This window comes from Bufo gargarizans, chromosome 3, assembly GCF_014858855.1.
Source record: "Bufo gargarizans isolate SCDJY-AF-19 chromosome 3, ASM1485885v1, whole genome shotgun sequence".
NCBI lineage: Eukaryota > Metazoa > Chordata > Amphibia > Anura > Bufonidae > Bufo > Bufo gargarizans.
The window spans coordinates 205,094,528-205,110,318 of record NC_058082.1 but is presented as its reverse complement, the minus strand read 5'-3'; the positions used below and the strand labels follow the sequence as shown (position 1 = coordinate 205,110,318).

At 42.7% G+C, this 15,791-nt stretch overlaps 1 protein-coding gene across 8 annotated transcripts in view; it reads left to right on the top strand.

Moving 5' to 3' along the window:
* Positions 1–15,791, top strand: part of INPP4A (inositol polyphosphate-4-phosphatase type I A) — a 393,978-nt gene that overhangs the window by 335,453 nt on the left and 42,734 nt on the right. For 3 of the 8 annotated variants that reach the window (XM_044288374.1, XM_044288373.1, XM_044288375.1), the window contains exons 13-17: positions 1,275–1,383; positions 6,721–6,738; positions 9,192–9,375; positions 10,424–10,642; positions 14,249–14,501. In XM_044288374.1, the coding sequence (XP_044144309.1) occupies positions 1,275–1,383; positions 6,721–6,738; positions 9,192–9,375; positions 10,424–10,642; positions 14,249–14,501 (783 nt within the window). The remainder of the gene's footprint in view (positions 1–1,274; positions 1,384–6,720; positions 6,739–9,191; positions 9,376–10,423; positions 10,643–14,248; positions 14,502–15,791) is intronic. The other 5 variants (XM_044288379.1, XM_044288377.1, XM_044288381.1 and 2 more) reach the window with 3 other exon arrangements.

Here is a 15,791-nt window from a genome sequence, read left to right as displayed (position 1 = left end):
CATCCGTGTTCTTTCACGGACCCATTGACTTGAATGGGCCCGTGAACCGTTGGCCGTGAAAAAAATAGGACAGGTCATATTTTTTTCACGGCCAGGAAACACGGCTCACGGATGCGGCTGCCAAACGGTGCATTTTCCGATTTTTCCACGGACCCATTGAAAGTCAATGGGTCCGTGAAAAAAAACGGAAAACGGCACAACGGCCACGGATGCACACAACGGTCGTGTGCATGAGGCCTTAGGCTGAGTTCACACGAGCATGTCCAGATTAGGTCCGGATGCGTCCCGGTGTATTGCGGCAAACCCGCGCGAGTAGGTATGCAATTGCAGTCAGTTTTGACTGCGATTGCGTTCCGATGTTCAGTTTTTATGTGTTTTGCACGCGCGTGATAAAAAACCGACTGTGGTACCCAGACCCGAACTTCTTCACAGAAGTTCAGGTTAGGGTTCGGTGTTGTGTAGATGTTATTATTTTCCCTTATAAGATGGTTATAAGGGAACATAATAGCATTCTTAATACAGAATGCATAGTAGGTGGTCAATTGAGGGTTAAAAAAATACATACATTAACTCACCTTTTCCTCTTGATCGCGTAGCTGCCGGTCTCTTCTTACTTCTTTAATGATGAGCTGCCGGCTTAAAGGACCTGTGGTGACGTGGTGATGGACCATGTGATCTGACGTCACCACAGGTCCTTTAAGCCGGCAGCTCATCATTAAAGAAGTAAGAAGAGAACAGCAGCTACGCGATCAAGAGGAGAAGGTGAATTAATTTATGTATTTTTTTAACCCTCAATTGACCACCTACTATGCATTCTGTATTAAGAATGCTATTATTTTCCCTTATAACCATGTTATAAGGGAAAATAATACAGTGAATAGACTGTCACCTAGCAACCATGCGTGAAAATCGCACCGCATCCGCACTTGCTTGCGGATGCTTGTGATTTTCACTCAGCCTCATTCACTTCTATGGGGCCTGCGTGATAAACGCACAATATAGAGCATGCTGCGATTTTCACGCAACGCATAAGTGATGCGTGAAAATCACAGCTCATGTGCACAGCCCCATAGAAATGAATGGGTCCAGATTCAGTGCGGGTGCAATGCGTTCACCTCCCGCATTGCACCCACGCAGAAATGTCGCCCGTGTGAACTCAGCCTTACTGATCTGGTATTGATCGTTCATCCCTAAGTATAGGTCATCGGTATTAAATTCCCAGACAACCTCTTTAATAAGAGTACTAATATTCAAATCTCATCTTCTAACTTTAGATCAGAACTATGACATAGTAACTATAGGAGCGCCAGCTGCACATTGCCAAGGTTTTAAATCTGGTGGATTGCGGAAGATTTTACACAAATTTGAAGATGCAAAGAAAAAGTAAGAACTTCTTCATTCCAGTTCATCATATTACTGAATTGTGTATTACCTATGTCTGTGAAGGTTCTTAGGGTACTTTCACACTTGCGTTAAAGTGCCGGATCCGGCATTAATTTACATTGACGTGTATTAGTGCCGGATCCGGCATTGAGGGTTCAGGCAAAACGGATCCGGCTTTCCAAAAATCCCAAAAAAATTTATACTGGATCCGTTTTTCCGGATGACACCGGAGAGACGGATCCGGTATTGCAATGCATTTGTGAGACTGGAGATCACAGCCTGAAATCAGGCATGACTGCCACCTTTCCCCCATTGCCCCTGATAAATTTAAGTGCCCACCACAGGTGGCTATTGCCCCCCCATCGCCCCCTGCTGCGATGTCCTCTGTGCCGGTTCTGATGGCAGAGGCTCAAGAACGGAGCCTCTGCCATCAGCAAAGAGTGTCTGCTGTAACTTAGAACTGACACTCTGCTGCTACGGCTGAAATCTGTGCTGGCACTGATCTCAGCCGTTTAACCCCATAGCTGCTGAGGTCAGCAGCCGTCCGCGGCATCCATGGGGTTGAGAGGGAGGGAGCTTCCTCTCTCTTGCAGCGGTTTATGACCACGTATGAGGTGTTGCCGTATTCAGGAAAAAATGCATAACTAATTTTGGGGTTGTGGGGCTTTATATTGGAAATAAAAGTTCATTTTCCATTCTTACATCCATGTGTTTCTAAATTCTATGAAACGCTTGTTGGGTCAAAGCATTCACTTCACCACAAAATGTATTGCTTGAGGGGGGGTAGTTTCCAAAATGGGTTCACTTTTAGGGGTTTTCTTTCTAGGGGTACCTCAGGGTCTCTTCAAATGTGACATGGCACCTGAAAACCATTCCAGCACAATCTGGCCTCCGTTAACAATATGGCGCTCCTTTCCCTCTGCACCCTGCCGTGTGCCCATAAAGCAGTTTATGACCACATATGGGGTGTTTCTGTAAACTGCAGAATCAGGGTAATAAATATTGAGGTTCCTTTGGCTGTTAACCCTTGCTGTGTTACAGGAAAGTTAGATTTAAATGGATAATCTGCCCCCCAAAAATAAAATTGTAAAATTTCCCCTCCATTTTGCTTTAATACTTGTGGAACATCTAAAGGGTTAATAAAGTTTGTAAAATCGGTTTTAAATAACTTGAGGGGTGTAATTTCTAAAATGTGGCTATTTATGGGTGGTTTCTACAGTGTAAGCCCCACAAAGTGACTTCATAACTGAAATGGTCCTTAAAAAAGTGGGTTCTGGAATATTTCTTAAAAATAAAAAAAAAGTGCTTCTAAACTTCCAAATTTGCAAAAATGCAAAAATTTTTTATACTGGATCAGTTTTTCCGGATGACACCGGAGAGACGGATCCGGTATTGCAATGCATTTGTGGGACTGGAGATCACAGCCTGAAATCAGGCATGACTTCCACCTTGCCCCCATTGCCCCTGATAAATTTAAGTGCCCCCCACAGGTGGCCATTGCCCCCTCATCGCCCCCTGCTGCGATGTCCTCTGTGCCGGTTCTGATGGCAGAGGCTCAAGAACGGAGCCTCTGCCATCAGCAAAGAGTGTCTGCTGTAACTTACAACTGACACTCTGCTGCTACGGCTGAAATCTGTGCTGGCACTGATCTCAGCCGTTTAACCCCAGCCGTTTAACCCCATGCACACGGCACTGATCTCAGCCGTGTGCATGGGGCCTTAGTGTAAGTGTAGCACTGACTATACAGTGCATTGCAATAGATGACTATTGCAATGCAGTGTATAGCCATCAGGCCCACTGGATCTTCAAGATTCAGATGGGTCTTGATAAATAAAAAAAAGGTGTAGAAAAAAGTAAAGTAAAAAATAAAAATTAAATAAAAATTGTCTTTTCTCATATCCGTTGATTTATGTCATAAAAAAAATTAAATTAATAAAAAAAATACACATAATTGGTATCGCTGTGTCTGTAATGACCTGATCTATAAAAGGATCATATTACTAATCCTGCGCGGTGAAGGCCGTAAAAAAAAATGTAGAAAAAAATTATGGAATTGCTGTTTTTGTCACATCACGTTCACAAAAAAATAACAAGTGATCAAAAAGACCTATGTACCCCAAAATGATACCAATAAAAACTACAGCCTGTCCTGCAAAAAACAAGCCCCCAAACAGCTACATTGGTGAAAAAATAAAAATGTTATGGGCCCTAAACTAATTTCACCAAATTACATGTTAGAAAATCCTGATGTCTTTTTTACCCTTCTGAATGCTGCCCTGCAATCCCAATCAGCGGTTTATGACCACGTATGAGGTGTTGCCGTATTCAGGAAAAAATGCATAACTAATTTTGGGGTTGTGGGCCTTTATATTGGAAATAAAAGTTCATTTTCCATTCTCACATCCATGTGTTTCTAAATTCTATGAAACGCTTGTTGGGTCAAAGCATTCACTTCACCACAAAATGTATTGCTTGAGGGGGGGGGGGGGTAGTTTCCAAAATGGGTTCACTTTTAGGGGTTTTCTTTCTAGGGGTACCTCAGGGTCTCTTCAAATGTGACATGGCACCTGAAAACCATTCCAGCACAATCTGGCCTCCGTTAACAATATGGTGCTCCTTTCCCTCTGCGCCCTGCCGTGTGCCCATAAAGCAGTTTATGACCACATATGGGGTGTTTCTGTAAACTGCAGAATCAGGGTAATAAATATTGAGGTTCCTTTGGCTGTTAACCCTTGCTGTGTTACAGGAAAGTTAGATTTAAATGGATAATCTGCCCCCCAAAAATAAAATTTTAAAATTTCCCCTCCATTTTGCTTTAATACTTGTGGAACATCTAAAGGGTTAATAAAGTTTGTAAAATCGGTTTTAAATAACTTGAGGGGTGTAATTTCTAAAATGTGGCTATTTATGGGTGGTTTCTACAGTGTAAGCCCCACAAAGTGACTTCATAACTGAAATGGTCCTTAAAAAAGTGGGTTTTGGAATATTTCTTAAAAATAAAAAAAATGTGCTTCTAAACTTCTAAGCCTTCTAACTTCTTAAAAAAATTAATGACAATTACAAAATGATGCCAACATAAAGTAGACATATGGGGAATGTAAAGTGATAACTATTTTATGAAGTATCACTATCCGTCTTAAAAGCAAAAAAAAAAAAAAATAAATTTGAAAATAGTGAATTTTTCCCAAATTTCTGCAAATTTTGGATTTTTTTTTTGCACAAAGGTAAAACGTATGAACTCAATTCACCACTAACATGAAGTACGATGTGTCACGATAAAACAATCTCAGAATGGCTTGGATAAGGCTCAGGCATTTGGTCCAAACTGTCGCTTGAAGGGGTTAATTTAGGAGATTTCTCATACAAGCCTTTGTAACTGAGAAGGCCAGTCGGGTGCCTAGTGAAACATCTTCATAAAGAAATTACAACCCCAGTTGCTTTGACTTAATAGTACTGATATGCGTTTCCTATAATTTTGTCAATCATAACCAAATACATACTGGTCTACAGACTAGGTCTACTAGAGGGGGTTTCCTTCCTTATTTCCAAATGGGAAACGTAAAGTATTCCTATAATTCAGTACTCTTGATTATAGCTAGACATTAGGTGAAACAGTTGTCCAGAGGTAACCAATTGAACCGTCGTAGTAATTTGCCCAACATATAAAGTGATGGCATATCGCAAGGATATGCCATCACTTATTTATTGGTGGGGGGGCCAACCTCTGGAACTCAACATTCTAATCTTGAATAGGGACACAGGATCAGTGGAGTTCTCAGAGGTTGAATCCGCACCATCATAAAATGATGGCCTATGTTAGCGATATGGCTTCACTTTATAAGGGAATAACCCTTTAAGAGTCTTCTGCATGGCTCCCATTAATCACAATAGGATCTACGTGACACTGTTCAGAGATCTGTATCTCTTTAGATGCCTACATTGACTTGGAGAATGGAATTAAAGGAAAATGAATACATAGCATTTGTTATACAGCAATGTGTTACACCAAAATAAGCAAGAAGGATCTTGCCTGTGCGTCCGTGCCAGTGTAATACAGATGTAGTACAGACAAATCTTTAGAACTATAGCCTTTCTACTCAAATTGCACCACAAATCTTGCCTACTATGTGTTTTGGATCACCTAAAGCTGTGATGGCTAACCTCCGGCACTCCAGCTGCGATAAAACTACAACTCTCAAGATGCACACTTGCTTGGCTGTTCTCTGAACTTCATAGAAATGAATGGAGCATGCTGGGAGTCGTAGTTTCACCACAGCTGGAGTGCCGGAGGTTAGCCATCAGTGACCTAAAGGATGCTTATGCATTTACTGAATATTATGTGAAGAACAATGTCATTGTAACATTGGAATTTGGTGGATTAGACCTCAGAATACTACAACTGAGCAACCTTGACAATTATTACTAACTGAATCTACTAATTGTATGCTTTAATGTGGCTTTCGCTTACAAATCCTTTAAAAGAGTTGTCTCACAAGTACAACCCCAATTCATTTGCTTTATTCGCCCTAACCACAGTGGATTCGAGCTAAGTTCACACCGTGGTCCGGAATTCTGTTTGAAACGGTACACTATTGCTGCGTACATTTGTCATAGACTCCAATTATTTATAAAAATGGTATAAAGTGCTATTGGAAAGCAAATCCAACTATGAATTTTAGTACAAAAGGTATATCAATATATATTGGTATATTGGCCAGACATGTCAAAAAGGACACCGTTCTAGCACACAACTGGCAATTGATAGCCCGTGGACCTGTTAAATATATGTCATACAAAATGTTTTCCATATATGCTAAGCATTGACATCCCCTGGCAATATTAGCTGATTACCGAGAGTTTTAAAGAGCACATATTCCACCCTACTACACCAGGCATACTGCCTGGTAGGGTTGGTCCTGCTAATTAAAATGATACTTGTCTTCTGAAAATCGGTTGTGACGTTCCCTCAAAAAAAATACTTTTATCCTTTAGGCAGATGAGGGCACTGCGGGGGCATGGCCAGCACAGGTGAGCTGTAGAGCTTACCCTCTTGCTGATGGGTGCTCTTTCATCTAATTTGATCGCCCATGTAGATTTCTTCGGAGAAGGGATTGTCTTGTTGATGCAACCTCTTTTAATTTGTTTAGTTTGTGCCAATAGCTTCAACTTAATTCTAGTTTTGGGCTAAAGCTCCTCAGTGATCCAGCATCTTCCATGTCTCTGTGGAGCTCCACCCTAAAATGCAGATATTTTGTTTAGGCTTTTTATTTTAAATCTTCTTGAAAGTAAAATACTTTTATGATCTAATTTTGCGCTTTGTTTCTTGGCTCCTTATAGCAGTTTTGAGGAAACTTGGTGAGTTGGCTTTGCAGCATCCATGCCACCATATGTTTATTTTCCATGCATTTTGTAATACTGTCTTTGTGTGGTTTTGTGTGGCTGTCCTTCCATTAGTGCATTGTGGTGCCTTTCTTTTACACACTTTTCTAGCCTTGCCGCTATTAGAATGGGCAGCGGTCATAAAAGCTGCTGCTGCTTCACTATCTGGCTACACTTGGACATGGAGTACTCGTCTGTGGTTTTAGAAAATGCTGGGTTTATTTTAAAGCATGTGTTTGCCATGCCAATATTACATTTTAGACCTAGATCAATGAATGTCAGAAGTATTGTGTTATAGCTACTTGTTTCGTCCTGTGTTTGTCCTGTGTGTATTGGTACTTTTCCCAATTATTTCTAATCATACCTGTAACTCGCATAATTTGTTGCCTTTGTTGTGTTCAGACTGGCAGTGGGCTCTTCGTCGCCCAGATGCGTTCCCGTGTCTTCCTGTTCGGCTGCATAATGTAAATGCATCTGAACAGGGAAACTGAGGAACATATCTGGTTGGGACCCAAGTGGAAAAGCCTGCAGCCATTCCGAGCATAGAGAAAATGGCGGCATTGGGCATGAGGAATGGATAAGTGTGGAGGAAACAATCTTTACTCCACAGGTTCTGAAGACTCTGGGTTTTTCAGAAAAGCCGCAGTACCCCCTTAATGTAATCTAGTGTCTGGCATCAAAATCAGTAAGTTGTGCACTTATCCAGGAAATGTCAGGAATATCCCAGTTATAAACATTTTATTGCTCTTCCACTGGATAAGCGATAAAGGTTAAACTGGTCGGATCCCAAACAATTGCTAGTCTTGCCCATCTGTTAAAACTTTTAACTGCAGTTGGATGGCAGGGGGTCTCAGCTAACATTTAGCTCCTGTCCCCTAAATAGATTATAAATGTTTTCTTTGGTTTTTACTTTGGAATTTTCAAGTATAAAAAAAATATAAAACTTGAAAAAAGTATGCGTCCAGGAAAATGAATATCACAAAGAATGCAACAATTGACCGATGTTTTTCTGCTGTGTTGCTAATACATGAGATTTTACTTATCCATTAAAAACTGCCATATTTATTTAAGCTGGCACTCGCACCACAACCATGTTACACCATTTCTAAGCGTTTTGATGCCATGGTAGTCTGTACATGGATCCCAGATTTAAGAGAAACCATCGGGGTTCCCTCCTAGCAGCATATGTCATCTTGTATGTAGACAGATCTGTAAGTGGCTTCATAGGGTATGTTTGACAGCGGTGAAGTTGGCACAGATGCGCCAGTTGTCATGTGATGTAATGGGCACAGATGCTCTTTCATACATATGATATGAACTAGCTCCATTATGAAGCAATATTGGTTGGAGATACTGGACTCCCTGGTTTTGCTTTTTTCATAGTTGCCGAGGTGAAGGACATACAGCGAAGACAATGTTTTTTATAGTGTTACAGTAATCAACTTTATTTTTTTTGCGTTTGATGATAAAATGTATTCATTATCTATCATCTTTTAAGACCATGATATAAAGACTGAAAGGGCTTTTTCATCTTCGGGTACTTTAAAGGGAATCTGTCAGCAGATTTGTACCTATGACACTGGCTGACCTGTTACATGTGCTCTTGGCAGCTGAAGGCATCTGTGTTGGTCCCATGTTCATATGTGCCCACATTGCTGAGAAAAATTATGTTTTAATATATGCAAATGAGTCTCTAGGAGCAGCGGGGGCGTTGCCATTACACCTAGAGGCTCAGCTCTCTCTGCAACTGCCACGTCCTCTGCACTTTGATTGACAGGACCAGGCAGATGTGATGATGTTTTCACTGCATGGCCTGTCAATCAAAGCAATGGTGGGCACATATTAAGAAGGGACCAACACAGACACCTTCAGCTGCCACGCGCATATGAAACAGGTCAGCCAGTTTCACAGGTACAAATCTGCTGACAGATGCCCTATAACAGACCTCTGCACTGTGTTGTACCTGTTCAAAATCTCATACCAGATACCGGTTGCTTCCTTTTGCCTCCTTCAGGTGACTGTAAACATCAGAACGGACAGGGTCACGTGCGCCACTACAGCTAATGACAGGACTCAGTGGTGGCGTGTCCCCGCTGCTGGGTCACATGTCACCATCGGAGCCAGTCATGGCTGTAGTGGCGCACCTGATCCCGTCTGGAAGTCTACAGGACGGGAATCAGAAGACTGCTGAAGGGAGCCAAGGTGAGAGGAAACCATAATGGGGTGTCAGGATGCAGGTGCTGATTTTTTCAGCAGATATAACACAGTGCAGGGGTCTGGACCACCCCTTTAATCCCAAGCAGACCACATCAAGTAACAAGCATCTGCCCATCACTGAGTCATGTATCGCAGTCATTCATTGTATGCATTCATTGTACTGCTTGCGTGGTGGTAATTTTTCCTCCCTGTATGGTATTCTTCATTTCCAGCACGACAGCTTGCCCCCAGTCCATTGTTTACATACCCCAAGATATCATCCGAGCCAAGGAGATCATCGCCCACATTAATACCCTGAAGACGCAGGTCAGTTATTATGCAGAGAGGCTCTCCAGAGCGGCAAAGGACCGATCGGCCAATGGCATTGAGAGGACACTTGCCATTTTAGCAGATAAGGTGAGGAATTTCGATTTTCTTCAGGTTGTATGTTTCTCGTTTCCAACCGTAGACATATAAATCTCTTTTACCCCTTATCATTCTCCAGCTAATTTTGCCCCTTTTATGCATTTCTGAAATAAGCTGCTTGCAAATTGCTGTATCAGACTTCACATTCAAGGCCAGGGGCATAGCTATAGGGGAAGCGGCTGCTTTGGGGCCCTGGACCCAGAAGGGGCCCATCCAGGAGGAGGAGGACTTTGTCAGGGCCTCCTCAACAGTATTACACAATGAAATTATATACACTGACAGCTCTGAGAGAGCGATCTTTACTAGCCACAGGAATGGGGGCGGCATGAAAGGAAGGGGTTGCAAAAAAATTACTGGGAGAGGGTGGCCCCATTCAAAAATTTGCTGTGGGGCCCAGTCATTTTTAGCTACGCCACTGTTCAAGGCGATGTCCAAGAATGTGGTGGGGAAGGGGGGAAGGTCAGACCTGTAAAGGAAAGCTTATTTACCTGCTTCCCAGCAGTAGATAAGTAATCTTCCCTTTACAGGTCCAGCCATTCTTGCACAACCCCTTTAAGGTTTCAGTAAAATCTTTAAGTCTTTTTTACACTTTAGAAGCCCATGGGGTGTATTCACTGTTGGTGGTCTGGCGTAGTAATGCAGACTACGTTACAGCCATTACTCTGTGTATAAGTGCCATTATACTGCACTCAGGTCAGGTGCAGCGATGCCTGTGTAAACAAGGGAGTCTGGGCCGGTACGGTGGCAGAAAATATAAAGGGCTTGTCCGGTACAACATGGCTGCTTTCTCCCAAAAACAGCACCACCCCTGTCCACAGGTTGTGTCTTGTATTGCAGCTCTGCCCCATTGACTCCAGTGGAGCTGAGCTGCAGTACCAGACACAACCCGTGGACAGGGGTGGTGCTGTTTATGGAAGAATGCACTCATGTTTTTCTAATCCTGGACAACGTCTTTAAGGAAAGAAGGATTGGGAGCTGGGAGAACAGTATGGTATTATATAAACACTAATGGATTGTTGTATTCTTATATTGTGCACAGACAAGACAGCTTGTCACTGTATGTGACTGCAAACTGTTAGCCAATGCAATACACGGACTCAATGCTGCTCGGCCAGACTACATCGCCTCCAAAGCCTCTCCTACATCAGGAGATGCCGACCAAGTAGTGCTGAGAAACGACCAGGATACTCTGATGGCACGGTGGGCAGGAAGAAACAGTAGGTCATCTCTGCAGGTGGATTGGCACGAGGAGGAATGGGTGAGAAACATGTTACTAATGTATTGTGCTGTCTTAAAGGGGTTGTCTCATGAATCATCCCCTTTTCTAATGACAGTTGGTGTTTTTTCCGGGGGAAACTGCATACGGTCCGACATTTCACTTGCTGTGGCCACTGACAGGAGAATGTAGCATTACATAGTGGGCATTTAAGGGCATTCCCACTCCTTTAACCTTTCAGTGAAGTCCTTTTTTTCCCCCCATCTTCACCAATGTTTAGTGCATGGTTCCTAAGGCCTCATTCATACGACTGTATTTTTTCTGCAGCCGATCACATTTTTGGCCAATTGCATGCAGACCCATTTATTTCAATGGGGCCACCAAATAAGCGGACAGCACACATAGAAATAGAATATGTCCTATTCTTGTCAGTTTTACAGACAAGAATAGGCATTTTGACACTGGGTAGTGTGAAAATTGCGGGATGCACACTGCCGCTCATTGTATTTTGCAGTGTGCATGAGGTATTCCAATTAGATTATGTTATCCTCTATCCACAGGATAGGGGGTAACTATTAGATCGGTGTGGGACCGGCCGCTCCCTTCATTTCAGGGGAGCTGCAGGCGGTACAAGGCCCCCATTCTTGTGAACAATGGGGGTCGCAGTGGTAGTACCCCACCGAACTAACAGTTATCCCCTAGCCTGTGGATAGAGGATAGCTTAATGTAACCGGAACACCCCTTTAATTTTGAGATTTCAATACAAAACTACCTTTTAGTTTCAGGTGTATAATTTTTTATTTTTTTTGCTTTACACTAGAAACTTTACACACAATGATTGTGTCCAGCGAAAATTAACCAATAAGGGTTTCTAGGACTGATATGCTTTGACTATGAAGCAGACAGTGACTGTGTTTGGCTCCAGTGAAGCAGACAGGCAGCTTAAATTACTGACCATACAGTTTAGTGAAGGCTAAATGGACAAAACACAGTGCATATTGATTACTAGGAAAGCTGTCTGCCCCAGCAGTTATACAATTACTGGAGATGGCTTTGTTTTTCATTGACTCTACTACGGCTGGCGAGAGGGCTGAATTTCTGGTTAACCAAAACCCATAACACAACTTTTGGGAACAAATTGTAAAGCGAGGTGACACGTTTTCTAGGTTTGCAATATACAGGTCCTTCTCAAAAAATTAGCATATTGTGATAAAGTTCATTATTTTCTGTAATGTACTGATAAACATTAGACTTTCATATATTTTAGATTCATTACACACCAACTGAAGTAGTTCAAGCCTTTTATTGTTTTAATATTGAAGATTTTGGCATACAGCTCATGAAAACCCAAAATTCCTATCTAAAAAAATTAGCATATCATGAAAAGGTTCTCTAAACGAGCTATTAACCTAATCATCTGAATCAACTAATTAACTCTAAACACCTGCAAAAGATTCCTGAGGCTTTTAAAAACTCCCAGCCTGGTTCATTACTCAAAACCGCAATCATGGGCAAGACTGCCGACCTGACTGCTGTCCAGAAGGCCATCATTGACACCCTCAAGCAAGAGGGTAAGACACAGAAAGAAATTTCTGAACGAATAGGCTGTTCCCAGAGTGCTGTATCAAGGCACCTCAGTGGGAAGTCTGTGGGAAGGAAAAAGTGTGGCAGAAAACGCTGCACAACGAGAAGAGGTGACCGGACCCTGAGGAAGATTGTGGAGAAGGACCGATTCCAGACCTTGGGGGACCTGCGGAAGCAGTGGACTGAGTCTGGAGTAGAAACATCCAGAGCCACCGTGTACAGGCGTGTGCAGGAAATGGGCTACAGGTGCCGCATTCCCCAGAAACAGCGGCAGAAGCGCCTGACCTGGGCTACAGAGAAGCAGCACTGGACTGTTGCTCAGTGGTCCAAAGTACTTTTTTCAGATGAAAGCAAATTTTGCATGTCATTCGGAAATCAAGGTGCCAGAGTCTGGAGGAAGACTGGGGAGAGGACCAGTGTCAAATACCCACAGTCAGTGATGGTCTGGGGTGCCATGTCAGCTGCTGGTGTTGGTCCACTGTGTTTTATCAAGGGCAGGGTCAATGCAGCTAGCTATCAGGAGATTTTGGAGCACTTCATGCTTCCATCTGCTGAAAAGCTTTATGGAGATGAAGATTTCATTTTTCAGCACGACCTGGCACCTGCTCACAGTGCCAAAACCACTGGTAAATGGTTTACTGACCATGGTATTACTGTGCTCAATTGGCCTGCCAACTCTCCTGACCTAAACCCCATAGAGAATCTGTGGGATATTGGGAAGAGAAAGTTGAGAGACGCAAGACCCAACACTCTGGATGAGCTTAAGGCCGCTATCGAAGCATCCTGGGCCTCCATAACACCTCAGCAGTGCCACAGGCTGATTGCCTCCATGCCACGCCGCATTGAAGCAGTCATTTCTGCAAAAGGATTCCCGACCAAGTATTGAGTGCATAACTGAACATAATTATTTGAAGGTTGATTTTTTTTGTATTAAAAACACTTTTCTTTTATTGGTCGGATGAAATATGCTAATTTTTTGAGATAGGAAATTTGGGTTTTCATGAGCTGTATGCCAAAATCATCAATATTAAAACAATAAAAGGCTTGAACTACTTCAGTTGGTGTGTAATGAATCTAAAATATATGAAAGTCTAATGTTTATCAGTACATTACAGAAAATAATGAACTTTATCACAATATGCTAATTTTCTGAGAAGGACCTGTATATATATATATATATATATATATATATATAAAACTTGTCACCCCTGAATGCTTTGCTTTGTTTTTTTGCAGTGGTACTTTACATTATATCCACCTTATGTTTGTAAAGACATGATATTTTCACTTCTGTAACTATTGAAGGCATTTTCCCACCATTACAATTGATGGCATAATGACTATTGAGACTCCACTGATCTTCAGAATAAAGGGGTCGCAGCACTACCTGTAACCGATTGGCATCTGGTAGATCTATAGTGGTCTATTTACCCGCTCAGCATATACATTGGGAGTGTTTTCCTATGTATATGCTTGACCATACACACCAAACATAGTGTGAGTAAACCATTAAAGTATATCATATGTCGTAAAGACATGTCAATTTTTTTTATCGTTTTTGGGGTGAGGGCTGAGACTCCCACATGCTCACTCTCTCTCTCTCGGAGTCTCAACACTTGGATCCCCACCACAGATCAAAACTTTTGATATGTTGCTATGATATATCAGATGTTTTTTCAGGGTGCTATGTCACTTTAAATAACTCCATTGCAAAATCCTCATTGTGCTCTGATTACTGTTGGTTCCAGTAGGTCTGATTCAAATAGATACTGTGGGAGATTTATCAAGGCTGATGTTTCAATACGCCAATCTTGATGCCGTCTGTGCCAGAAACTCAAGTCTGCACCAGCTAGGGGCTGACGTAGACTTGAGCTGTGGTAGGCCTCCTGTTAAGTCACCCAACCCCCACCCTTCCTCCCGCGCGCGAGTGTCAAGAAGATCAAAAAGTTGCATATTGTGGAGCAAATATGCAGTGCACTGTCATTTGAAACTTTTTTTTACATGATAAATGCCCCCAAAGTGTGTTACCGATAGCAATTACTACAAAATTTCTGTTGTTTTTAGGAGAAAGTGTGGTCAAATGTTGAGAAGAGCCTGGAGTGCATTATTCAGAGGGTAGACAAGCTTCTCCAGAAAGAGCGCTTACATAGTGACAGCTGTGAAGATGTCTTCCAATGCGAGATAAGCTGTACTAGCAAGAAAGGTAATGAGAGAAGGAGAGCCTACTGGATAAACCCAGAAGCCTCAGATGACGAGGCTGTGTTGTCATCCACATCATCTCCATCATCTACTGCATGCCATCCTTCCCAGTTGACAAGTGCGTATGGTTGTGGTTTTTCTCCTCAGCATCCTTGCTCCTTTATCACTGACTTGACAATACCAGACTGGCTTGAGTGAGCCTCAAAGCTAGTAGCACAGACATGTAATGCTGGCATTCAATCTGAATATATTGGTGTATTAAAGGGATACCTCGTTTTCGGTTATAGAGATGCAGACATGCACGGCTAGATCACCGCTAGCATGTCCGCAATATACCGGTCCTATAGGGCGTGTGCTTTTATTTTGTTAAAAAAAAGGATTTTAGAGATATATAAATGAGCCTTGTAAGGTGCCCAAGGGGCTGTACGAACCTTCCTGGTGCCCAGCCACGCCCCCCTGTGAAGGAGCCCAGCACCGCCTATGTCCTCCGAATCTCCTCCTTTTGTCACAGTTAGATTTACGCAATATCGCGATGCGCAAGCTCGGCGCATGCGCAGTGCTGGTATAGTGCTCCTTCCCTGTGCTGGCATCAGCCCCAGGGAAGGGACTGCACATGCATGAGCTCACGCATCGCGAGATTACGTCAATCTAACTGTGACGAAAGGAGGAGATTTGGAGGACATAGGCGGTGCTGGGCTCCTTCACAGGGGGCGTGGCTGGGCACCAGGAAGGTTCGTACAGCCCCTTGGGCACCTTACAAGGCTCATTTACATATCTCTAAAATATTTTTTTTAACAAAATAAAAGCACACAGCCCTATAGGACAGATATATTGCGGACATGCTAGCGGCGATCTAGCCGTGCATGTCCGCATCTCTATAACCGAAAACGAGGTGACAGAATCCCTTTTAAAGGGGATTTCCAGGACTCAAATATAGATAGGTCATCAATATCAGATCGGTGCGGGGGGCTGACACCCGGCACCCCCGATCAGCTGTCCCAAGGGGCCACAGCACATGGGTGAGTGCTGTAGCCTTTTTTTCTCGACCTATGACTTCACATCCACTGGTCACATGGCCTCTCTGCAGCCCAGTCCTATTCAGGTGACTGAGATGGAGCTGCAATAGCAAGCACAGGGATAGATCATCAGTATTTTAGACCTGGATAACCCCTTTTAAGTGATTTTCATACAGTTACATTTTTGTCTGTAAAATTAAAAAATAAAAAAATAAAATCTATAATAATAATTATTCGTGTTAGTATCGGATTTTGACCTGACAACATGATGTGAATAGATAACTCAACAAGCAATTCAACAACGCAGTAGACAGAAAAGCCTGATTATACATGTCTGTGAGCTTTCCACATGTGGTCAGTTCTGGTATTGCGGTTATCTCATTTTCTTGCTG